Raw genomic sequence first — 26,070 nt, forward strand, 5'->3', positions numbered from 1 at the left:
GGTCAGACACCTAATGAGTGCTACTTACTGAGTGAAGCAGGGGTCGGGAACCTGCTCCAATACAGCCTGTGGTCCTCTAAGAATAGCTTTTCTGTTGTAAAGTTATAAAACAGTCCATTTGTGGCCTGTGGTACCTACCTATGTACTAGTATTTACTCTCTGCCCATTTGTAGTAGATGTTTGCCAGCCCCTAGGGAGGTTTCAGATGTTTGACTTTTTTTCTTTTTAGAGATATTTGTTGCCTAGCTAATAAGGTAACTTTTTTAAAGATAACTTTTTCTGAATTTTTTAGAAATATGTGCAGATAATGGAATCATCAGTTATTATTCCCTCTTCCTCCCAAAAAAATGTCTTAGAAAAAAAGCTCAGAAACCTATTGTTAACATTTTTGTTTTGTTTGAGGTATTAAACATAATGTTTCATGTATATATGTATGTATGTATGTATTGCAAAATGATTACCACAGTAAGTTTAGTTAACATCTATCACCCACTGTTAATATTTTATCCAAAGACCTTGATTGATCATTATCAATCTGAGCATTCAGAAGAATTACTGGAATGAGAATGTTGCCAGGCTTATGCTAATTGTCAGCTTTATATTTTACATTTTCCCTCATATTCTAGTGTCTAATATAGAGCCACACATTTGATGATTTTTAAGTATTAAAACACTTTTAGTAATTTTTTCTCCTTCCAAAAGAAGCAGCCAACTTTTGGCAAGTTTTTGAGTGCCGTTAGGTGTTTGTCGTGATATTTGCATGTGCAATTAATTGGCTTTCAATACATTTTATGTTATACAATCTTCAGAGTGTGCATCACCATTTCCTGTTCCTTCTTCAGCTGCCCCCACAGGGTCCCTGGGGGACAAAGTGAGGCAATGCCTTTCATTTTCTAACTATGGATAGCTATTGCACCTTTCTTTTCTCCTTTATTTCTCCTTGTGTTTGCTTACATCTGACTCAGGTCACAAATTCCCTGAAGACAGCTTTGTTCACAGCCCAGCAAATCTTTATTGCTTAAATACCATACTTGATAAGATCATTTAAAGACATGCAAGAAAATACTGGTCATTAGAAAATTTAATCTGTTTTTAATTTTTTTATCTTAGATGCTCATTCCAGTTTTCCTGATGGTGAACAAATAGGCCTTGAAGATCTCAGCTTCAATACTGAAGACAACAGTGGAAGGTAATTTTCAAACCAAGAGAACTGACTTGCAAGCTATCCTGACCCTGAAATTTGCTGTAGTTGGTGCTCAAATTGTCATCTGTCAGATTTTGTCTAATTTTTTTCATCATATCTACCTGAAATAATAATTCTGAAACTTTAGAAAGTAGCACAATTCTAGTAGAAGACTTTAGTTTACAGGAAAAAAAGTATGGGAAGAATTCTGTGTGATGTAATGAATAAACATATAGTCCTTGATTAATTTAGTAAAGTAGTATATTCTTAAAGAGCAGTTTGTCGACTACAAGTACTACCGAAAAATGTCCCTAGAGACGTGCATGTACCCAGTGATGCTCAGCACTGGTGCTGTCCTGTTTTTGGCTAGATGCTCAGTTGTGTTTAAGTGACTGGCTTTTGGGTTTTAATTAGTGTATAGTTTCATTAGTGCTTGTAGATTAGTGAACAGAAAAATTACGTGTAGATTCTTTCCTGTAGATACTTGATTATGTGAATGGCTGAAATAACACTACACTGACTAAAGTTAACTTATTTCTTGTTTTTTTTCAAGTGCAGGCACACTGATCAATGGCTCATAATATTTCTATTGTGTGACTTTTACAAGTGTATTTTTACTAGTAAATAAGTTAATGTGGATTGGTTATATTCCTGGTTACATGAACGCGTATAAGATCATTTAAAGTATTTCATTTTTCTGCCTCTAAAGTACAAGTATTTAATGTCCTCTTTTCTCCTTCTTTATTTTCATTAGTTAGACATTGATTTCAGTGTCGGCTACATTTAAAGAAATACAAATTGCAGGTTTACATGAAACTGTGGTATAAGGGTTACTTTCATACTCGCAATGAGCCCAAAGTAGTTGCCAAACTTTTGCCATTGTGCTCCTGCATTTGTGTTTGAGCTGCTAGACTGTTGGTGAAAATTACACTGAAAGTTGACTAAGAGACTATTGAAAAAGCATGAATATATATACAAGTGAGAGGCATCTCATCTGCTTATATTTTACTTAATATTGTTCACTTTTCCATGTCTAATGTGTTGCCGGTTGCTATGATTCATGGTTTGCTTTTGTTCAAAACAGTTTGCTCTTTTTGTTAATAAAATGAACTTGAGAAAATATTATGCCTCTGCAATTTATTAGAAGTGGGACAGGAAGACTCCTTTTTTTTTTTCTATTTATATTGCCTGCATATTATAGAGGCTGTTGAGCTCTGTAGAATATTAGTAAACACATGGGAAGTTAGGAGGTTTATTTATAATGTCCTTTATATATATGGTTACGTTTTCTCTTTAAAAGTTAATTGGAAATATTTAAGAAATAGAATCTTATGAAAAGTAAAAATTTAGCATTTGTTTACTAACTTGTTAATTGGCATGCTGTTGTATAATTATTATGTAGTTTGTCATGCAGTAATCTAACATTTTCTATTAGATAGAATTGTGCTCATGGTCATTACATTTTGATGAGATCATATTTTTAATCCAGCTTTTTCTTATCTCTAACTACATTGTAATAGATGAAAATATAATGTAAGAATTTTGCACCTTTAGTGTTGAGAGCAAACCATTGTGAAAAATGAGTTTTTTTAAAAAAAATAAATCCATAAACGTAAGTGCGAGATGACACCAGATTTCGACCACTCCCATAAGGGACACATTCAAGAGGCAGATGCAGTGAGCGCCAAAGCCTTGCTGCACCAAGACCCGGCACATAGGCGTGTCTCCCGCACAGCAACTCTTCCTTTATAGACACAGAGGGTCCGCACGGCCAATAGGCCTGGAGGACAATTCCTCCCAGTGACACCAACAACAATCAAGACTTAACTATACAAACAAGGACCAAGATGAAGGCATAGGGCAGAAGCCTGATTGATGCCTACCACAATGGTTTTGAGACTACAACGGGAGAGCGGAGCAGACACCATCCAGAACCACCGGAGGGCTAACTGAGCGGATGCTATACAACTAGAATAAAAGAGAGGGGTACGCGGGATGAAGCTGATGCCGGTGACCCAAAGACCACACTTTAAAAACTACGGCTCAGGCGACACAATGGCGGCCTGGAACGTGCTCGGCGCAGTTCCCCCAGCGGTCTCCGGCTGAGGGGAAGGCTTCACTCGCTGCCGAGCACGGACAGACGAGCCCCTGGGAGACATGGGGCGGGAGACTACGCGCTTGCTGACATCCGAGTCCTTCAAGAATCTCAACGCCCCGGAAGCGGCCAGGTGCGCACGCTCGGCGACCGGCCACCGCTGCAGACCCAAGGGCCGACGCAGCCACCCCGGACCAGCCCGCCGCCGCGCACCGGGCACACCGGAGCTTCGCCGAGCCCGCCGCCCAACGAGTTCAGCGGTGGCTGCCCTGGATCTCTGAGAAAATGGCCGAAGGAATTGCTGAGAGGGAATTGACCAACAGGAATTGGGATCAAGAAGACGAAACCCCGCTGGGCCCCTTGATCCGGGTGAGCCTGGCCCCGGGTCCGGGTGAGGCCGCGGGCCCCTGGATCCGGGTGGGCCTGGCCCCGGGTCCGGGTGAGGCCGCGGGCCCCTGGATCCGGGTGGGCCTGGGTCCCGGGTCCGGGTGAGTCCGCGGGCCCCTGGATCCGGGTGGGCCTGGGTCCCGGGTCCGGGTGAGTCCGCGGGCCCCTGGATCCGGGTGAGCCTGGCCCCGGGTCCGGGTGAGTCCACGGGCCCCTGGATCCGGGTGAGCCTGGCCCCGGGTCCGGGTGAGGCCGCGGGCCCCTGGATCCGGGTGAGCCTGGCCCCGGGTCCGGGTGAGGCCGCGGGCCCCTGGATCCGGGTGAGCCTGGGTCCCGGGTCCGGGTGAGGCCGCGGGCCCCTGGATCCGGGTGAGCCTGGGTCCCGGGTCCGGGTGAGGCCGCGGGCCCCTGGATCCGGGTGAGCCTGGGTCCCGGGTCCGGGTGAGGCCGCGGGCCCCGGGTCCGGGTGAGCCCGCGGGCCCCTGGATCCGGGTGAGCCTGGGTCCCGGGTCCGGGTGAGGCCACGGGCCCCTGGATCCGGGTGAGCCTGGGTCCCGGGTCCGGGTGAGGCCGTGGGCCCCTGGATCCGGGTGAGGCCGCGGGCCCCTGGATCCGGGTGAGGCCGCGGGCCCCTGGATCCGGGTGAGGCCGCGGGCCCCTGGATCCGGGTGAGCCTGGGTCCCGGGTCCGGGTGAGGCCGCGGGCCCCTGGATCCGGGTGAGCCTGGGTCCCGGGTCCGGGTGAGGCCGCGGGCCCCTGGATCCGGGTGAGCCTGGGTCCCGGGTCCGGGTGAGGCCGCGGGCCCCTGGATCCGGGTGAGCCTGGGTCCCGGGTCCGGGTGAGGCCGTGGGCCCCTGGATCCGGGTGAAGCCGTGCCCCTGGGCCCGGCCGAGACCAAACCAGAGGGAGTCGGACCTGCATTACCACCATTTGTCCACCATCCAGAGCTGAGGGGTCAGTGCCGACATGTACTCATAGGGAACTGGTGGACATTGATATTGGGTCTCAAAAGAACTGTTGGTCCAGAAAGAAACTCACTACAGACTGATTCATTTGCCTGTCAGCATAACTATTATTGCTCATCGCACATTCAATTCTTATAAGTATATCTCTAGTGACACAGGATCTCGCTCATCTAGGGGAAATGATGAACAACATAGACTGATGAACAAGAACAGAACCAGAAACAAGGAGGCATCGATCGGACTATCGGGCCTCAGAGGGAGGATAGGGGAGGGTGGGGGGAGGGGGGAGAGATCAACCAAAGGTCTTGTGTGCATGCATATGAGCCTAACCAATGCTTAAGTTCAACAGAGGGTTGGGGCATCCAAGGGGAGGGGTGTGGGATGGGAATGGGGGGATGAGGACAAATATGTGACACCTTAATCAATAAAGAAATTAAAAAAAAAATAATAAATAAAATAAATCCATAAACGTAAGTGATTGACACTTTGAATCTCTCACTGTTGCCTAGCCATTTCTTGACCTATACCAGTGGTCGGCAAACTCATTAGTCAACAGAGCCAAATATCAACAGTACAACGATTGAAATTTCTTTTGAGAGCCAAATTTTTTAAACTTCTTCTAACGCCACTTCTTCAAAATAGACTCGCCCAGACTGTGGTATTTTGTGGAAGAGCCATACTCGCAAGCCACAGTTTGCCGACCACGGACCTATACAGTTTTGATATAGAACTGAGTGCTTTTCCATAGGCCTTTGTAATTCTTTTTATTTTCAAAATATGTGAAACTGCATGTGTTTAAGAAATAAGAGAAGCCTGAGAATAGACTCTTCACTTGGGGAAATAAATTTAGCTTCTTAGCATGAGTGATTTAGCCATGAGATTCTCTTGGGTCATTAATCTATATACAGTAGTATCCCCTTATCCACAGTTTTGTGTTCCATGATTTCAGTTACCTGTGATCCAAAAATATTAAATGGAAAATTCCAGATATAAACATACATTTTAAATTGTGCGCTGTTTTATAGTGTGATAAAATCTGGTGCCATCCTGCTTTGTGTTGCACCAGCAAGAATTGAGCCCATAGGAAGACTTGAGCAAGGGATCCCTTGAAATGAGTGGCATCAAGTAGATTCAGGAATAGGTTTGGACTGAAAAATAGAAGAATTACTGGAGAGTATTGCTATAATTGTTCTATTTTATTATTGTTAATCTCTTACTCTGCCTAATTTATAAATAAAACGTTAGCATAGATATGTACGTATAGGAACATAGTTTGTAATAATACTAGAGGCCCGGTGCACGAAATTCCTGCATGGGTGAGGTCCCTAGGCCTGGCCAGCGATCGAAGTGTGAGCATCTGGCATGGAAAGGCAAGTCCCAGCTGACCTCTGGGCCGTGGGCAGCACCTGGGCCCCCATGTGCTCCCCTCCACCTGAGTCACGGTGCCCGAGTTCCCACGTGGAGATTCGGTGAGTGCGGCCGGATGCCACGGGCCAGGGTGCAGCATGGGCCACTGGGCCGCCCAGCGGCACCACAGGGAAGCCAGGCGGGCAGCACACTCTCCCAGCCAGCCTCGCAGACCGGCCCCTGCGTGAACCTGCCCCTGCGGTCTTGGAAGTTGTGGCCCAGCTCACCCAGAAGATACCACATGGGTGCTGGGCAGGCTCCTCATGGGCACCCGGCACCTGAGTGGGGGTACTGGGGGAGAGGGCTCTGGCATCCTGGGGGAGGGTAGCAGGGGGAGTGAGAGCGAGCTTGGGCGGACATCCCACATTCTCACCGCACCTCCATCCCAGTCACCCCCGCCCCCAGGTAGCAGGCGAGAGGTCGCAGCGCGTCACCAACACCCGCCATGTTCCACCGCCGCCCCCTGGTGGTCAGCACACATCATAGCGAGCGGTTGAACTTCCGGTCTCTTGGTCGAACGACCACCGGAGGGAACAATTTGCATATTAGGCTTTTATTATATAGGAAGTGTTCTTAAGTTTTGCTCTTATTTTTCATGACCTTGAGGTTTTTAAAATCATTGAATTCCCCAAATTTCATAGTGATATTTAGATCACAGTACACTTGGATCTCAAGTATTTTTTTGGCTTTTCTTATCCTCTCAGGTTACTATATATAAAAACAGGAGTGCTGCCCTTATTTTAGATGAATGGAGAATTAGTTGAGACCCTTTTAAATTGGTGGAGTTTGAGTTCACTATGTCAGTAAGACTATTTTTGATTATTATGGCTATAGGGAAATTAGAAGGTATTTACTTGTTATGCTTGCACAAAAATTTTGTAGGGGAAATTATTTGAACTTAATTTGTATATTATCTTCTGTGTTCAAGGAACCCAATGCATTTTTAGCATATTCTGACTCCATGTTTAAGAATAAAATCTATCCCTTCAAAAAAATTAAGCTTCTAAAGAAATGATATTAACTATCCTCCTGGTAAAAAAATTCTCCATTTTTGTAATTAAAGTTGACAACAGGTTTCACCAAAAAAGAAAAACAAATTTGTAAATATCTAAAGCAGGGATGGGGAACATCCGGCCCACGGGCCATAGAAGGCCTGTGAAATCATTTGGTCTGACCCTGCCAAGGCATTAGGGGAGAGTTGACCAAATACAGCAGGCTAATTTTTAAGTTGATAATTTTGTATGGCTCACAAATGATGCTGTAAATATTCAAAGGACCCTTGGCAGAAACAAGGTTCTCCACCCCTGAACTAAAAGATGAGCTCAGGCCAGCAGGGCCTCAGATAACATCATTTTGTTCGATGGCATAGGAACTAACATAGGAACTCGACTCTTGTGTACATGGTTAGCCTGTGGTAAAATTTGTTTTGTTTTATGTCGTTTTGCTTAATGTTGCGGAACCTACTGACGATGTTAAATGAGAACTTACTGTACTCAAAAGCATTCTCCTATGATGAAGAAAATTATGCCTGTTTTGTTGGGTTCCATATCACCTCAACTAATGTTTGTGAATTATGAAATAGCAAGAAATAAGCAGAATATACACTGAATGGCCAGATTATGATCTCTGAATGCATAATAATCTGGCCACTCTGTGTGTATGTGTGTGTGTGTGTGTGTGTGTGTATGTATACACATATATATATTAGAGGCCCAGTGCATGAATTCGTGCATGGTTGGGGTCTGGCCAGCCTGGCCAGGGGGAGGGGACATGGGTGGTTGGCCGGCCTACCTGCTGGTCAAACTCCTGGTCGAGGGGACAATTTGCATATTAGCCTTTTATTATATAGGATATACATTGAGTGGCCAGATTATTACACGTTCAGAGATCATAATAATCTAGCCACTCAGTGTATATACACATTCACACAATTCTTTGAGGAAAATATCTGGGATTCAATTAGCAATTTTTTACCTAGCATTCTTTCAAGGGGGAGATAAACAACTATCTTTGGGCCAAGTCCCTACCACTGTCTGTTTTTGTAAATAAAGTTTATTGGACCATAGCCACATCCATTCATCTACAGATTGTCAATAGCTTGCTTTTCCCTACAAAGACAGAGTTGAATGGGCTGCTAACGAAACCTGATTCCCAGAGTCTTAAATATTTACTTTCACCTCTTTAAGAGATAGTTTGCTGACTTCTGTTCTGTCATTAGAATTTATGGGAGTGTCACTTTTTTCTTCTCAAAATAGAAGGCTTAAGCTTAAGAAAGCATGATTTTTAAGTCAAAAAAAGATTGAACATTTAATTAGTTTTTTGTGCTTAGTTTTGTGGATACAGGCAGCTGCTATCCCATCATTCTAGAATCATAAACCTACAGACCAAAACATTTCTTCAAAGATGAAGTACCTGTTAACTTTTAGTAGTGGGATCTTTGGAAAACGTGATTCCTTCCCTTGTTTCTAGCCATATTACATACCAAGTCTGCATCCAAGTCCCCGTGGTGTCAGGCACCCTCGTGCTTTCCCTCTTTGATGTGGTGTGCCTGCTTCGGCTGTGCTAAATTTTAGATAGCAGTGAGGGAAGATACCAGTTCTTTTTCCCCTCTCCCCATTGGTTGTTCTTGTTCTGGTCTGCAAAAGATCTGGTGCAAATGAGATCTCTCCCATTTTCCCAGCTATAGCTGTCATCACCCACAATCTATATAAGGAACCAATTTCTAATCCGTTGCTCTACTCTGTACCATTACAGAGTCCCCACCTTTAAAGAAAAAAAAAAATAGTTCCCTCTTTTGCTGAAGAATGTAGTTTGTCTTAGTCTTTGCTTCCACCATCACCTTGCTCAGTATTTAATTATTTTTACCTTTTCGTTCCTAGAAAATATCTCCTTAATACTGTTTTCTCTTAGGCCTAAAGATATAGTGGTAACACTTGCATTTTGCACAAGCATATTATTTCTGTACAGCTTGGACCAACTGTGTTATTGAACCCTGAAGTAACCTTTGAGGTAGATAAGTTGTGCGTCAGACCATTTTGGCAGAGAAGTAGGTTCAGGGAGGTTGTGTGGTTCTCTCAAGGTTCAACACCATTGGCAAGAATGGAATGAATTGCTAGTCGAGTACATTTTCTAACTTACCATACTTGAACCAAACTCATCATTTTAAAATCTCATGATTAAAGACCTAAAGATTGTGACTTTTTAAAATGTTTTTAGATGACTTTAGATTTACAAACACATGCAAAAATCTTGAGTTCCTGTATACCTATTACCCAGCTTCTCCTTTTGTTAACATCTTACATAACTGTAGAATAGTGAACAAAACAAAGAAATTAGTCATTTATAATACTGTTAACTAAACTACAGAATTTATTCAGATTTAACCAGTTATTTCACTAACGCACTTTTTTCTGTTCCAGGATCCAGACCAGGATGCCACAGTGCAATTAGTTGTCATGTCTCCTTCAATCTGTGACAGTTCCTCAGCCTCTTCTTGTTTTTCATGACCTTGACATTGTTGAAGACAACCAGTTCTAGTTGACCCTTGAAAAACATGGGTTTGAACTTCCCGGGTCCACTTACATGCATGTATTTTTTCCAATAAGTATATAGTTGGCCCTCCTTGTCTCTGGGTTTTACACCTGCTTATTCAGCCAACCAAGGATCAAAAACAGTATGCTGACTGTATGCATTGTTCTTTGACATTTTATATAAGGGACTTGAGCATCCATGGGTTTTGGTGACTCCTGGAACCAATCCCCCACAGATACCCAGGGATGACTAAAGTTTTGGGGGAGTCAGAAGTTTCGACTGTGTGGGAGGTCACTGCCCCTAATCACTGCCTTGTTCAAGGGTCAACTGTATTTTATAGCATGTTTCTCTATTTGGATTTGTCTGGTATTTTCTCATTTTCAGTTGAGATTATGTGTTATTGGGAAGGCTACCACAGAGGTGATATACCCTTCCAAGTGCATCGGATCAGGGGCTATTTGGTGCAGATGCTTATTATTGGTGATGTTAATCTTATTTGGTTATGGTGGTGTCTGTCACAATTCCCCGTTAATATTTTCCCCTTTGTAATTACTAAATATTTGGGGCAAATACTTTTCAGACTGTGCAGATATTATTTCTGTTCTTAACAGCTAATTTTAGCATCCAGGAGTAGATCTTGACTATGGCAGTTATTACTGCAGTATTCTAATGGTGGTTTGTTATTTCTTCTACATTTATTATTAGAATTCTTAAGGAAAAGTCCCTTCTCCTTTTTTCCCCCCAGCTACTTATTTACACGAGTTTTGACTCATGGGTATTTATTATTTGGATTGTGGTCCAGTACTGTCATTATTTTGCAGTGCAGTTTGTTCCAGTTTTGGCTATTTGAAGCTCTTTCAGGTTGGCTCCTGTATCCTTTTGATATGTTCCCAGTGTCTCCTTTCTTCCTTTCCTTCCCTGCCCCCACAGGATGCTTCAGGCTCATCCCTGCCCCCTTTTTGGGACAATAGTATTTAGAAACAAAGATTTGTTGACCTGTACTCTTTATGAGAAACAAATTCACCAACTACAGTACAGTGTTTAGCCTTTTAGTGTGATATCAAAACACTTTTTCCAAAGTTATTTAGATACTAAGATTCAGAGTTACACTAGTTCCTTTTTCCCTAGTCTCTTCAGTGTGATTATGTGGCTCATTTTAATTTAGATTCATCTGTCAGTCTGCATTCTGTCTTCCCCCACACATCCTGGTTGGTTTTTTAATTTACATATATTAAAATTGCCTTTGTGATATATAGTTCTGTGACTTTTGACAAATACAGTCATGTATCTGCTACTGTACAGAAGAGCTCAGTACCCCCAAATTCCCTTGTGTTGGCTCTTTATAGGTAAAATCCCCCACCACCCAGCTCCTGGTAGTTCTCTGTCCTTTTAGCTTTCCCTTTTACAGAATCATACAGAATTATTGTAGCCTTTCACTTAGCAAAATGCAGTTGTCTCATCCATCTTCTGTAAATTGGTACTTCATTCCTTTTTATTGCCAAGTAATATTTCACTGTATAAATGTACCACAGGTTATTCATTTACCCGTTGAAGGACATTTGGTTTATTTCCAGTCTTGGGGTGATTATGAACTTTATAAACATTTTGTATAGGTTTTTGTGTGAACATTCATTTCCATTCTCTAAGGTAATATATGCCTTGGAGTGGGATTGCTGGGTGTGTAATAGAGAATTTGGTTGGCTTTTGTCCCTGGTTCTTGGGATATAGCCTCTTAGTGCTTAGAATTTTCTGAGTGATAGGAGTGTGGATCCTGATAGTTTATGCTAAAGAGATGACTCAGGATGTAGCTGCCATGCCGAAAGACTGACCTTGTGATTAGAGGATTGGGGCTAGGAGTCACATGATATGAGCCTGAATAGTTCGTCCTTATTTCCAGTGAGTCAGTCATGGCTACCGAGTGAAACCCCATAAGAACTCTGCACACTGAAGCTCTGAATGTGCTTCCTTGTTTAGCAATACTCTGCATTGTCATGTGTTGATGGTTCAGGAGGGTAACACGCCCTTATCACCAGGGAGCTTCACATTGGGACTCTCCACACCTCACCCTATTGTGTCTCTCCTTTTCCCTGGTTCTGATTTGTGTCCTTATAAAACTGGAATTGTAAGCAACATATTTCCTGAGTTCTGAGAGCTGCTCACGCCAGTTATCAAACCTAATGGGCAATGGTGGAAACTCCCAAATTTGTTGCCAGCTGGTGGCCTGGGACTTCCAAACCTGGCATCTGAAGTGAGAGCAGTCTCGTGGAGGACTCTGCCTTTAACCTCTCAAGTTTGGCCTAACTGCAGGTAGTTGGTGACAGAAGTCACTTCACTGAGTCGTGTGATTTTAGAAGAAACTGCCAAACTTTTCCAGAAGTAGCACTGCCATTTTGCATGCCCACAAACACTTGGTCCTGTCATTATTTTTGAGTAATTCTAGTAAGTATGTAGTGATATTTTGCTGAGGATTTTTGCATTATATTCACGAGGGGTGTTATTGGTCTGTAGTTCTGTTTTCATCTAATTTGGTATCAGATTAATGCTGTTCTAATAAAATGAATTGTCTTTTCTGAAAGAATGTGTAGAATTGGTGTTACCCTTGATCAGAATTTGCCAATGAAACCACTTGGAAGGTGTTGTGTTCTCCCCACCATGTAGGAGTGTGTTTTTGGTAACCTGCTTAGTGTTCTGAGCTTCTTGGATCTATCATTTGGTGTCTATCATTAATTTTGGAAAATTTTCAGCCATTATTTCTTCTGCCCATTATCTTTCTCTTCTAGGATTCTAATTATGCATATGTTAAATTGATATTGTCCCACAGCTCTTACATGTTTTTCTATGGCAGTGGTTCTCAACCTTTTTAATGCCGTGACCCTTTAATACAGTTCCTCATGTTGTGGTGACCCCCAACCATAAAATTATTTTCATTGCTACTTCATAACTGTAATTTTGCTACTGTTATGAATCGTAATGTAAATATCTGTGTTTTCCGATGGTCTTAGGCAGGCGTCCTCAAACTATGGCCCGGGGGCCACATGCAGAGGACATTTATCCGGCCCGCCGGGTGTTTTTGCTGTTTTGTTTTTTTACTTCAAAATAAGATATGTGTAGTGTGCATAGGAATTTGTTCATAGTTGTTGTTTTTTTAAACGATAGTCCGGCCCTCCAACGGTCTGAGGGACAGTGAACTGGCCCCGTTTAAAAAGTTTGAGGACCCCTGGTCTTAGGCGACCCTGCTAGCGGTTCTCAACCTGTGGGTCACCACAACAAGAACTGTATTAAAGGGTCGCGGCATTAAAAAGGTTGAGAATCACTATTCTATGGGTTTGTTGTTTCCTTCGGAAAGAGATGTTTCTGTTGAACTAAGTAAATGGTATATTAGATTTTTTTCAAGTATAAATACTACTTACTATCAGAATATTCCTTTTCTTTTATTCCCAGCTTTAGCAAACTTCAAATATTCTTTCAGACCTTTGCTGTTTTCTCAATTCTTGCTCTCTTTCATTTCCATATAAAATCATACTAAGTGCTGAATGAATTTAGGGAGTTAGGGGTTTAAGTGCTTTCTGGACTTAGTGGTGGGGAGAAGAGAGTGAGCAGTGCAGTTCATTAGGTTTACTTGTTTTGCATGTTTAATTCCATTCACTTAGATGCAGGTGTCTTTATTAGCTTCACTTCCACCCCCAACATTTGTCTCTATCTCCTATTAACTCTCTTAACAGCAAACCTCCAGACATAATTTCAAATGCAATTCACCTGATTATTTTCCTTTCTTTGCAGTTTAAAACAAAAGGGAAAGAATAAACTGAAAGGGAAGAACTGGTTGGATGCAGTTTAAAGACTAAAGTAGTTGGTAGATTTGAGGAGTTAACGCTTAGCCTTTGGCAGGTCCTATTCCTCATCTATTTGAGGATACTAACCCCTCTACTTCCTCTCCCCCCACCCCATTTAAACTTACAGGGAAAACATGTAGAAGATGAAATATATCTCTTATGTATTTTCAGGGAAGGAAATAACAGCAACACTAGCAACTTTTTAAAACAATATTTCTACTTTAATGTTTAAGAAAACTACCACCTCAAGATTTTATTTTGTTCTGAGGGAATCAAGCTAAATTTCAGCACTAAATATATTTCCTTTGAATAAAAAGACAAATGACTAGTAGTTTTAAATTGCTGGGTTTTATTAAGATATTGGCAAAATTTCAACATACTTCTCACCTGAATGAACAGTTTTAATGAAATATGAAGGATCACTGGTGGTTGCAACTGAACTCAAGAGTGAGATGTAGAGCAGGTTCTTAAGTTGATAAATTTACTTGGAAAGAAATTATTTACTTCATTCACTTCACTCCATAGAGAATTTCTTTGCAGAGAAATGTCATGAACAAGAGGACAAAGCCTGTCTCTCACCAAAGAGCACCTAGAGGAGGTTACTGATGATACATCTGTGGGTTATCTAACACATTGAAGTTTATTAGTCTCGTTCCTTTTTTCCAGAACAACTGTTACGTCCGTCTGGAGTTCCCTATCTTACTTCATACTTTCTAATTAGTACAATAAATAATCTTCAAAATAGAAGATAAAATGCTGCTAGAGGAAGTAATTATTTTTCAACACAGTACCATTTGTCTGGAAAATAGTCGTGTTATAATACTGGCGGTATCTTGTTTTGAAAAAAAAACCTAAGCTATTCACAGGTCGGAACATAAGAGCTGGTGGGTATCTATCACCTTTTATGGCCTTGCTTAGGTGAGAATGACCATTGAGGGAACAAATTATGTTTAAACATCAAAATAATTATTTAGATCACTTTCTTACAAAGCCTGGGTCAGCTTCTGATGGGGAAGGAAGTGCTTAAACCACGGCAGTTTTATCTGTAAACACTGAACTTTCTGCATCGTTTTCATCTGCCCATTGGATGTTGCACTTCTTACTGGCTTAGTGTTCCAAAATGGAGTGTGATTATCAGGGAGATACAGTGTCCACATGGTGGTATGGTGTCATGCTGTACCACTATAAATGTGGTCAGGCTTAATATTGACATTAATGTTGCTGACACTGTCCTTGGAAAAGGTGTTACTTTTAAGATCCTCTTAAATAAAACAGTAACTTTAATTTTATTAATTCAAGGACAATGGATGGCATTTCTAGGTAAAGTAAAGGTATATACATGTGTATTTCCACCATCCTCTTTAGTAGAGACCTAACTGGTAATGAGAGCCCCAGTGTTTGGTGTAATAGTGCTGCTTAACATCAGCTCGCTCTCAATAGTACACATCCAGAAAGTGAACAAATTAGGGTGATTTCCTTTGAAACTCACAGTGAATGTACAAGGCGTTCGTTTATAATCACTTTAGTTGGTGACTTGAAGTCTGTTTCCCTAACCAATACTATACTTTCTTGTTTACACTGTTTTACTATTTCCTATTCTAACAAAACTTTAGCAGGCAAACAAATTGATGCAGATCATGTTAAATTCAAAAAGGGATACTGCCACTCAAAGATTGTAGAACTTTCACCACCACTAAATTACACAGTGAGTAAAAGTACAAAACACAGAGTTCACAGACTATACCTCAGCATTAACAGTTAATATATATTATATAGATACTTTTATATCTATCTAATATTTTTACAATCACCAGATACACCATCTTAAAGTACAAGTTACAGAAATGTGTAAAAACCATTAGTTAGAGGATACTTATTGCTCACATCAGCAAGCAGCAAATAAGGGCACAGGATTTGAACTGAAGGGAACTACTTTCTATCACCAGTGGCATTAAGATATAACACTGCACTTCACAAAGCACTGCTTCTATCTGGTTTATAGAACCAAGAGCAGCATATATCAGACCAATAACCACTACTTTAATATGTATTATAGAATTTTAAAGGACTTACCTTACAAATGGTACCTAACTACTCTATAAATATGGATGTGGACAAATGAAAATTTGCTATTTTTTTACAATACTGTTTCATAACTTGATCATACTAGAACTACTTTGCTTTATTTTCTAGAGGGCTATGGTATGAAAATGGAGTTAACACTGCTTATGTAGTCAAACCTACAAGATCCAGACCCCTGAAGATGTGGTCTGTGTTCATCCCAATTTCATCCAACCATTTTCCCCCACTGAAAAAAACTATCACTTGTACCTTCTTTCCTCTCACCATCTTTATTCTGATCAAAAACATTAGTTTTAGAAAAATCTTAATTTTTTTTAATTTAACTAAATGCTGGACTATAACATACCAATATTCTGCTGCCTCTGTTTTCTTATCTCCTTAGATAATTGGATTCGAAACTGATACTGCACCTGATGGGTTGTTAACAAGATCTAGGCTTGAGAAAATGAAAGATGTGAGGTCCATGTGGGGAGTGGGGTAAAATATCAGGCTGGTGAGATTCTGGTCACAAGCCTCGAGAAAAGACTGACTTCAAACCAAGAAAAACAAATACTGAAAATGTCTAATTACATTCAATTTTTTAAAATAAAATATGTAAACTAATGATGTGATCATCACTAAAGTGAAGCTGTTTTTACCCAAAGTATCTGTTTTTAAAATCCAGTGGTTTTACTCCTCCATTATGGATCTGGAGAACAGAAGGTAACTATATTATGTATAAACATGGTTAGGCATTGGACGTTCCTCAGCAAGAGCATCCAGTATCTCATAATGAGTGATGAGCACTATAGCAGGTACCTCATGTCCATTGGCTTGTCTGGTCCACAGTTGACTAGGGGAGGGTAACATGTCATGTGGAGACATTCATGATTCTCAGAATCAGGCTGCTTCATTGAATGAATCTGATTATTATTCTATTGGCTGTCTTTAGTTGAAGATGTCCTTCTGACTTGAAACTGCAGAAATGGCAAAAAGCAGACAATTTTAAAATATAAATAATGAAATGAGAAATACATATTCTCTCTGCATGAAGTTGCATGTAGCAGGACTCTGGGGTATTCTTCATTTCTAACTAAGCAGACCTGGGTCTCAGTAATCTGTACTCTCCCTTGTCCTTGGCCTCCAGGCTCGCTTTAAGCCGTACTTTCAACCTCTCTCACACCAATTCATTCCCTTGGGGGAAACAGTTTTAGAAAAGTTAAAACTTTTATTTTTGTTAATCCTCACCTGAGGATATTTATTAAGTTTTAGAGAGAGTAGAAGGGAGGGGAAGAGAGAAAGAGACACACATCAATTGGTTGCCTCCGACACGCCTGCAACTGAGGTACATGCCCTTGACTGGAATCAAATCTGGGACCCTTCAGTCTGCAGGCCGACGCTCTAGCCACTGAGCCAAACCAGCTAGGACACCACTTATTTTATAGTGGTATATGGCTTTTGCTGTCTTTGACCTTTTAAAAAAAGGGGGGGGGGGGAGAAAAAATAGAAATGTTATTCTATTTTCTTTTCAAATGTACCTGACATCTCCATTAAACCAGTGTTATTCCTGAGATGCAGGTACAGTGAAAAACATGTTAGCATCATAGGTTGAAACCAGTTGACAGTGGTCTTCTAATATGACAAATAATAAAAATTCTACTAAAAGCACCATAACAAGTTATGAAACTCCCAAATAGCTACAGCCTTAGGAAATAATTTTAAAAGCTTTGTCCTTTATGTTACAGAAAAGGGGGGAAAAATCAGTAAATCTTTATGGTGCCTCACAAGTCTGAAAATATGACATTTTTACACTAGGTTTCTATTTTCATTGTTACCAGTTAAAACCCATATGGCTTATAGTCTTTTACTTACCAAAAAAAGTGGGCAAGGGAGGGTTTTTCCTCATAGTCCCGAGTCTTTTGAGGAACAGTCCTCAACTAAATCAATTCTACATTAAGTTTTCCAAAGATATATTAGGCATATCAGACCAGATTTCAACTGCATTATTTCAACACTATATCCTGACAAAAATAAGTACCTTGCAAGCTTCCACTAATGGTGTGAAGAGGCAGTGGGGTGGGGTTGTATGTAGATATGGAGATACATTACAGGGATCAGTTGTATAATTTTGCTAATGAAACTGCCAAAAAACTTTTTTTAATGAAATCACTATTTTGAGTTTCCTAGAGATCTATTTACATTTAAGAATTGAGCCATCCATGATTTCATAATGAACACACATATTTCAGAAATGTCTACCTTGTTTCTACTCTGATGGTGGTTTTATTGGGGGAGAGCTAACTAGCCTACTCTAAAGAGAAAGTATTATATTTTACAGCTCCAGGGAAGATCTGGGTATGGAATATCATTACTCTTTCTGAGCTTCTTCGTGTTTTCATTATACTGTTTCCAACTATTTTGCCTCCATGGCAGAGAACTTCTTAACATCCTATTTCTTTTCCCACGTGAAGTAAGTGAAAATAGGCTTGTGCCTACTTTGTGGGAAGGCTCTTGAGCAGAGAGGAATGAATTAAACTTTGGATTAAACCTAAATCCATGCCGCCTCTTTGAGTAGTGATAGCGTAAATGAGATAATCTAGAAACTCTATTTCCCAGGAATTTTAACTGTTCATTTTCCAACATAGAACAGACAGGAGACAAACTCTCCATTCTGTGTATCTGCTGCCCTGTTAAACCCAAATTAAAGGAAGAGGGAAACGCTCCAGCACCACTCCATTCAGACAATGATGATTGAACGGATGCTTTCTCCATTATTAGCTCATTAATAAGATTTGCTTTCCTTGGTGCACCAGGACCAAACATCTCAACTGGTGGCAAAAACTGAGCACTGTGAGGTTTGCTTGCTTCTACTTGTGTGAGATCCAGGTAGCCTGGGTCTCCCAGCACGTTGATTTGGGACCCTGGGCTCAGGCTAGTTCGGTCAGTGAATGAATCCACACGCCCATCGTAACCTAGATCGGCTGGTGCTGAGCACTGGTGCTGAGGCCAAGGGCGTTTGCACTCTCCATGATTTTCCTTATCATCCCCACCATCTTCTTGCCCTCCTTGAAAAGAGTTCTCTGTCCAGTCTGATTCCTCACTAACATTTTCAGCTTTGTTCATGTCCCTCAGGAAAACCACAATAACTGTGATGTTATCACTTGACCCAGCATCACGAGCTGATGCCACTAATTTGTGGGCAACCATGCTGCTGTCTCCATTATTCTCCTTCAAGTGGTCAGATACAACTTTCACTGCCTCATCAGGGTTCACGGTGTCATAGAAGCCATCGCAGGCCAGAATGAGGTAGTCTTCAGTTCCATCCAACACAGTAGAGGCGGAATCTGCATCCCCACAGATATATGGCTTATGTTCAGCATCTCCTGTGGGAATTAGAACGTAGGTCAGATTTTGGTTTACCTTGCTTGTAAGAATGTGCATGGCCAATGCTATGACTCTGACCACATTCTGCAATTGTGATAAGAATTTATAAACTAGTTTTAGAGAATACTTGAATTCTGTTAATCAGATGCTGCTTATGCCTCACTCTCAGTTGTATAATTGTCATTAACGGGGCTTAATTTCTTACCTAGCTTAGACTGAATTTTATGCCCTAGCTATGACTTAGGCTTAACTGAGCATGGCAACAAATGTCACATCTAAATTTTTGGTGTACTGGGAACTTCAGTCCTGGGTAGGAAAACCTTGTGGATTTAGTAGATCTTTTCTTTTACTGGTGGTTAACTTTGATCCAATTGAGATTTGAGAACAGATCCACATTGGAAAACAAACCAAAGTTCTGATCATTTCTTTTTATTAAACACTTAATTCTTATTATATCCTTGTTTAGAAATCAAGTTTCATGCTGTGAACACAAAGGAAGGCTTGAGTTACAAGGGATTTTTAAAAATCAAGTCCAACTCCCACAAGCCAGGAAAAGTCTTCCCAAGCCTCAGACAAGTGAACTAGAATGTTAGTCTCGATTCCCAGTCCAATTTGCTTTCTATTTTTTAAATTCTGCTTTATTACTTCTAGAGAACAGTCAATGTGTATGATCATTTTTCTCATCTTTAGGGACTACCATATTGCTTTTTTCAAATTGTTTCTAATCATCCCCTTCTGTCTTTATTAATATTACTCATCCTTCACCTATGAACAACCGTAAGAACCCCCAAAACGCTATTTGCTCAGCTCACCCACTTACAGAATGACATTATAGCTGGGCCTTGAAGTTAATTATCACCAGGCAGAGAAGGGTCCTGGGTTGAAGGAACAGAATTGCGAAGAGAGGGAACTATTAGGGACTAATATGTATTTGAATATAGGGTGCTGGGAGTAGAGACAGACTGGAGACCTTGGGCCCACACTGAGGTAGGTTTCCATCACAGACTATTAAGACAAGCCATCATCTACAGTGCAGTTTGGAACTTCCAGATCCAGAGCACTTCCAAATCCATTCATTGTTTTCCTTAGGGATTTGGAGAGAACTAGCAAAAAGGGTCCTTACCCTATTGGGTAACCAAATATATTATTCCTTACAACAAGGGATACTTATTTCTTAACATAAAAAACAAACAAACAGTATTAAGCAGTAATTCTTAGATTAGGGTATCATAATTCATCGATAAATAATACTTTTTAAAAACTTACAAAGTGCTTTTATCATTTGTAAAGCAGTGACAGACATAGCTTAGTGGTTTAAGGATGCCAGCATAAGTCACCACTGCCTGAGTCCAAATCCTAGACTTGTTAAAAGCCCTCATCAATTATTAGCCTTTCCATTGCACTAAAACTCGACATTTTGAGTAGGGGAAGATAAAGATAAATATACTTAAGTTATCTGGCTACATTGTCACTGTTTCTGGTATCTGATATAGGTTCCCCCCAATATTTCACATTCCTTTTTAATCCTCAAGTAGACCCAGAAAGCTGAATAGGAACCCTATGGAGAACTTGGCTAGCATCAACAGTGGGCCACATGCCCCACCCAGCATTTTGAAAGGGATACCCTAAAAAACAAATACTGAATATATTTACCTGCGTTAGTTTATCTACAAGGTAAGAAACTATCTTTTTCATACAGTAGCCAGAACCGTCTTCCTCAAGCATGGTTTTGATTTAGTCAATTTCACTTCTATACTATGATGTCTTTTAATTAGCTAGTTTGTAAACGCTAGTTAAAATTTCCAATCATGGAGTTCAGTGTCCTCCACAAATCTACTTCACAAAGTTCCCCCTCTGCTACTTCACCTCACTGTATTGTTATCATTATTATTTTCTGAATTCCAGCTCTAAAAATAAATGTGATCTGAGTCATGCTGTTCCCAAAATCTTGTTTTAGTGTGTCAAGTGAAAGGCTACTGCAACTGTTAGTTTAGAACAGAACATACGAAGATTTGCAAAAGAAATGCTGCCAGAATTCTGGCTTTTCACCTGCTCTACTGTTGGATGTCAAATTCATGACATTTCGCCCCCAAATTTGGTAGGAGGGCATGATTATCCATTTCATGGTAGAAATGGCAACATCCTTTTGTCTTCAACATCCTCTCTCCATATGCTAGGAAATATCGTGCTTCAGTCAACTTTGGATCATACATTTGAAGGGCTTTAAAGCTTTTAATTTTCAAAGCTTTAAGAGTCATTTTTTCCTAAGTAGAGCTGAACTCTGCTTAGGAATCCTTTTTCTTGTCCCCATTTAACCCTCTATTTTATGCCATGAGCTTTCTAAATCTCTCATTTTTCAACTCCCTCTTCCAATTAAACTACTGGATTTGGGTAGATGGCCTAATTTCCTACTTCAAGAAAATTTAAGTTTATCAATCCTGAGTTTCCTCAGTTTCTCTCCACCATTTCTTCTTTCTTCTGACTTGTGTAGAGATTCACCCATATCAGTTACCATTTCTCAGAGTAAAAGGTGTCCTTTCCCTTCTCAAAGCTAACCTGTGCTCTTGGACCCTGGCTTCTCTCTCTCCTGTTCAATTTCTCTTCTACTGGTTCTCTACCTTAATTGTATAAACAGGGTCTGATCTAAAATCTCAAAAAAACAAAACAATGAAAGCAACCCTTTTCCAAATCAGCTTTTCCCTCTTCACCACACTGTCTCCCTTCACCACCATACTGTCCAAGAAACCAAATCTGTACATGCTCCTTCATGTTATCGCTCATTTTCCCTCACCTGATTGTTTTCTGGTTTCTGTGCCTACTGATCGAACACATTTATCTCAGATGTTACCAATCATAGTAAGCCTTCATTTAATGTCATCTATAAGTTTCTGTGACTAAATGAAATGATAAAAGGAAACCAGTTTTACCTTAGGCTAATTAATACAAACAAGAGCAAGTTCGTACAGCATCTCATTACGTTATAACAAAATGATAATGAACAGAACATTATGCAAGGAACTGCTGTATTCCCTATTTTCAAAATTCCAGGTCTTTTTTTTTTTTTTTTTAACCCACTTCTCACTTGACCTCTGCAGCACTTGACCCTATTCACTACTTTCTCCTAAGAAACCCTCTTCCCCTAGCGTCTGAGATACCCCGCTTCTAAAACTCTGATCCCCTCTTTATTTTCTTCACTAGCTCCTTCACTTAACAATTATACTAGTAGCACAGCTGGCATGGCTCAGTGGTTGATTGTCAGGTCACTGTGTGATTCTCGGTCAGGGCACATGCCCAGGTTGCAGGCTCAGTCCACAGTAGGAGGTGTGCAGGAGGCAGCCAATCAATGATTCTTTCTCATCATTGATGTTTTTATCTGCCTCTCCCTTCTCTGAAATCAATAAAAATATGTTTTAAAAAATAATAATTGTACTAACAGCCCTGGCCTGTGTGGCTCAGTTGTTGGGCATCTTCCTGTGCACCAAAGAGTTGCCAGTTGGAGCACGTCCCTGGGGTGCGGCCGGTCCCTGGTTGGGGGCGTGCAGGAGGTAGCCAATTGTTTCTCACATCGATGTTTCTCTTGCTCTCTCTCTCTAAATTTTAGAATCTTAAATAAAAATAGCACTAACAATCACTGTTTAAGACTGTGACATACAGAACTCTTGAGTGTGGTGCATGTATTGTGCTATTTAATACAAAAACTTCATGACTTAGGTCAGTGGTCGGCAAACTCATTAGTCAATAGAGCCAAATATCAACAGTACAACGATTGAAATTTCTTTTGAGAGCCAAATTTTTTAAACTTCTTCTAACTCCACTTCTTCAAAACAGACTCGCCCAGGCCGTGATATTTTGTGGAAAAGCCACACTCAAGGGACCAAAGAGCCGCATGTGGCTCACGAGCCGCAGTTTGCCGACCACGGACTTAGGTACTGTTACTGTTCACACTTTACAAAGAACAAATAGAAACAGAGAAATAAACTTCCCAAGATGCACAGCTTGTAACGTGGCATATCCAAGATACAAACCCAGAGAGCTGACTTCATTATGTTATTCTACCTTAAGGAATGAGGCTTTCCCTTTCCATACTACACATTTTTCTTGGGCAATGTCATCCATACCCATAGTTTCAACTAATGTATATGTTACTTCAGAGGTTGCTAATATTATTGCCAAAATGGGATGAGTTCCCAAATCTCTATATTCAATTCAGAACTCTGCTAAGCTCCAGATCTGTATTTCCAGCTGCATATAAATTATCTTTTCCAAAACATACCACAGGTACATAGAATATAAAATATATCCAAAATGAACTCATCTGCCCTCCTCCCCACCCACCAAATTGCTGCTGCTTTATTACAAATGCTTTATCTTCTCAGTCACACAAGTCAGAAGCCTGGAAGTTAGCTTTCCTCTTCCCCCACAAACTGTCATTTCTGTCCCATCAATTTATACCCTCTGTATCCCTTTTTAGCTGCCTCATCTCTGTAAAAGTGTATCAACAGCTTCCTGAATAATCATTCATCTAGGCTTTCTACTCTGTCTGTCTTACAAACCATCATTACAAACGTAACTACAAACTGATCATGTGGGCCCTTCTGCTTATCACCTGGTAAAGCCCAGACTACTTAGCCCCTTCACAACTTAGCACCAGCACTTCCACCTCTGCCCCAGCCTCTGTTCCTAACACACAACGCTCTTTCAGACGCCCATGTATTTACATCCCCCTGTACCTGGGATTTCCTCCCTGAATACTATCCTCCATGCCCAACACAAAAGTCACTTCCTCTGTCAAGTCGGCTTATTCTGTCCTAGACTGTCACTTAGTCAAGGACATTCTTCCCCTGCTTTAGTTTCCCCATGTGTTACATTTTTAGAAACAAGAAAAGTCAAGTATCTCCCTAGTAAAGCTGGTTCTATAACAGCAGTAAAGATAGCTCTCAAACACTGACAAAGATGGGACGATCAAGAGGAAGAGGTCTTTGGTTGGAATTGTCAAAAAATAATTCTATATAGAATGTTTCAGAAATGGGAAATTTTCCCTATTTGGCCTTATTCCAGAGTTCCTAATAACTCCCTCGGTCATAAGATAAAGCCAACTTTCACTTTTTTAGGAGATATTTGCAGAATTTTTCTTTCTCTCTCAGCCTTCTGCTACCCACATTTGGGCCACTTCACAGCTTGCCAGTACCTTTCCAAAGAGTGGGAGGAACAACTCACATCCGTGGTGAAACTGAATCAGTCCTTTGAGATTTTTGGTAATGATAAGCCAAAGTTGGGGATTAGAGGTAAATTCCATTAATCCATGTTATCCCTATGTCAGATTACCTCATTTCTTTAGGAAACTGTGACTGAGAACTACAGTATATATGCATATATGCGTATCACCCATATAGGCACTCACAATGATTGATTCTTTAAAAACAACAGAAAATAAAGCTAAGGCATGAAACCTAAAATGAACTCAGGCGCCAAAGTGAAACAAAGACAGAAAGTAGACTATAACTCAATTTTCTGAACTTATACTCTTGAATTTTGTCCAATCAATTTAGCTGTTTACGTCTAAGTTTTAAACAGTTTTGTTGACTTACCCTTCTTTTGAAGAATTTAGGTCCTAGGGAGCAGATTCTTTGAAACTCCAGAGTTATCTGGCAAATTATTAGACTCATATAGAAGATTATTTTCATCTAAAAAGCACAATGTTTTCCCCATGAATTTGTTCTCTGTTGTTTAGTCATTTAAAAATTCATAATGAATGACATAAAGGTAAAATATGGGGGGAGGTTTCCATTTTCTGGAAAATATTTATTTAAACTAAATATGACCTAAAATGAAATGAAATGAGGATTGTGTGGATTTGTGTACCAAAGATTAAAGACTTCCTTTTAAAAAAAAATAAGGGGAGATAGAAACTAGTAAATTCTACGTTTCTTAATACAGTTCCCTTTTAATAATGGAATTTAAGCATATAAATAAATAGGTTAATTAAATAATTTACAGAGCCACCATCCAACTGCTATTTTAAATAATAAAAAGTACACTGATAATATAAATTAACATCTCTGGTTTCTTGTTGTATCAGAGTTAACATAAGACAATGAGCCAAAGAGGACAGTTTAGAGAAACAAATTAATTGGTTTTTCCTACCAATAGCTCTGGAGACCGACAGACTTCCATTCACTCGCCAGGCACCAAACCAGACTACACAACCTCCCAGGGCCTCAATTCGCTGCTTTTCATCCTAAACAGCAATGCAATGAAAAGAAGCATATAACTAGATTCAGGATTTATTCATCTACCTTAACAGTAAACAACAGATATATTCATCAGCTTTCTGGAAAGTTTCTCTTTATTTCTCCTGTGGAAGGTGGGCATGGATGCTGAGATGATGGTGATAATTATGTTATTAAGAGAATCTTAATTAATAACCAGAAAATTGCCTTTGTGGAACAGACCATACTTACTTCTCTGTCTGGTTTGTGTGGCTTCATTAGTTCAACAGCTTGGCCCTTTCTCACAAGCATAACCTGGGAATCACCCACCCAGGCTACATGTAGCATGTTGCCTCTGATAAAAGTCACCACTCCTGTGGTCCCACATCTTAAGCTCTGAAAATAGTTTAAATAAAACTAGAGTCAGTAAAAATAAATAGATATCAAATTCTAAGAACATATATGCAAAACCCATTGACAGACAATATAATGGGGAAGGCCTGGAGTGGGGTGCAGGCTGGGTGGAGGGGGGCAAAAAGGGAGCATCTCCCATAGTACTGTCAACAATAAAATTTAAGTAGATATCATCCTCATTGAGAAGCAATTTATAATTGATTCAGACCTTTCAGTTGGGAGCTAGATTATTAACCTTTTGCACTCGGATGTCGAGTATGACTCGACACGGTTAGCATTAGAATAAAGGAATCGAGAAAAAAGCAAGCGAGTGCAAAGGGTTAATAGATTGATTTCACAAATAAATAGCAATTTCTATTTTTAAATTTGAATTTCTTATTTTGATATGCATGTATATACTTAAATGTGCACACATATAGATCCATTTATCTGTGATATGCAAGGCAGGGATAATTATTAATTCCATTTTATATACAGGTAAGAAAACGATGATAGGTTATGTGACTTGTCCAAGGGCAGGTAACTGATTAGTACACATAAGAGAAATGAAATTCTTTTTCCTGCTAGTCCAGTGCTGAATCCACTACAACAACTCTAAGAG

The 26,070-nt window shown here is 40.4% G+C and overlaps 2 protein-coding genes across 7 annotated transcripts in view; one reads left to right on the forward strand and one right to left on the reverse strand.

Annotated features, from left to right (window-relative positions):
* Positions 1–26,070, forward strand: part of TRIM37 (tripartite motif containing 37) — a 160,086-nt gene that overhangs the window by 80,688 nt on the left and 53,328 nt on the right. For 4 of the 6 annotated variants that reach the window (XM_079797018.1, XM_079797016.1, XM_079797014.1 and 1 more), the window contains one exon: positions 1,111–1,189. In XM_079797018.1, coding sequence (XP_079653144.1) covers positions 1,111–1,189 — 79 coding nt within the window. Of the gene's footprint in view, positions 1–1,110; positions 1,190–9,456; positions 9,588–15,865; positions 16,005–26,070 lie in introns of those variants that run through there. The other 2 variants (XM_079797017.1, XM_079797015.1) reach the window with 2 other exon arrangements.
* The window catches only part of PPM1E (protein phosphatase, Mg2+/Mn2+ dependent 1E), a 119,284-nt gene continuing 98,292 nt past the window's right edge, over positions 5,079–26,070 (reverse strand). Inside the window, exons 5-7 of the mRNA XM_079797020.1 lie at positions 25,308–25,451; positions 24,991–25,084; positions 5,079–18,845 (exon numbers count right to left, since the gene is read on the reverse strand). Coding sequence (XP_079653146.1) covers positions 17,788–18,845; positions 24,991–25,084; positions 25,308–25,451 — 1,296 coding nt within the window. The 3' untranslated portion in view covers positions 5,079–17,787. The remainder of the gene's footprint in view (positions 18,846–24,990; positions 25,085–25,307; positions 25,452–26,070) is intronic.

The sequence above is a fragment of the Cnephaeus nilssonii genome, assembly GCF_951640355.1.
Source record: "Cnephaeus nilssonii genome assembly, chromosome: 19".
Classification (NCBI taxonomy): domain Eukaryota; kingdom Metazoa; phylum Chordata; class Mammalia; order Chiroptera; family Vespertilionidae; genus Cnephaeus; species Cnephaeus nilssonii.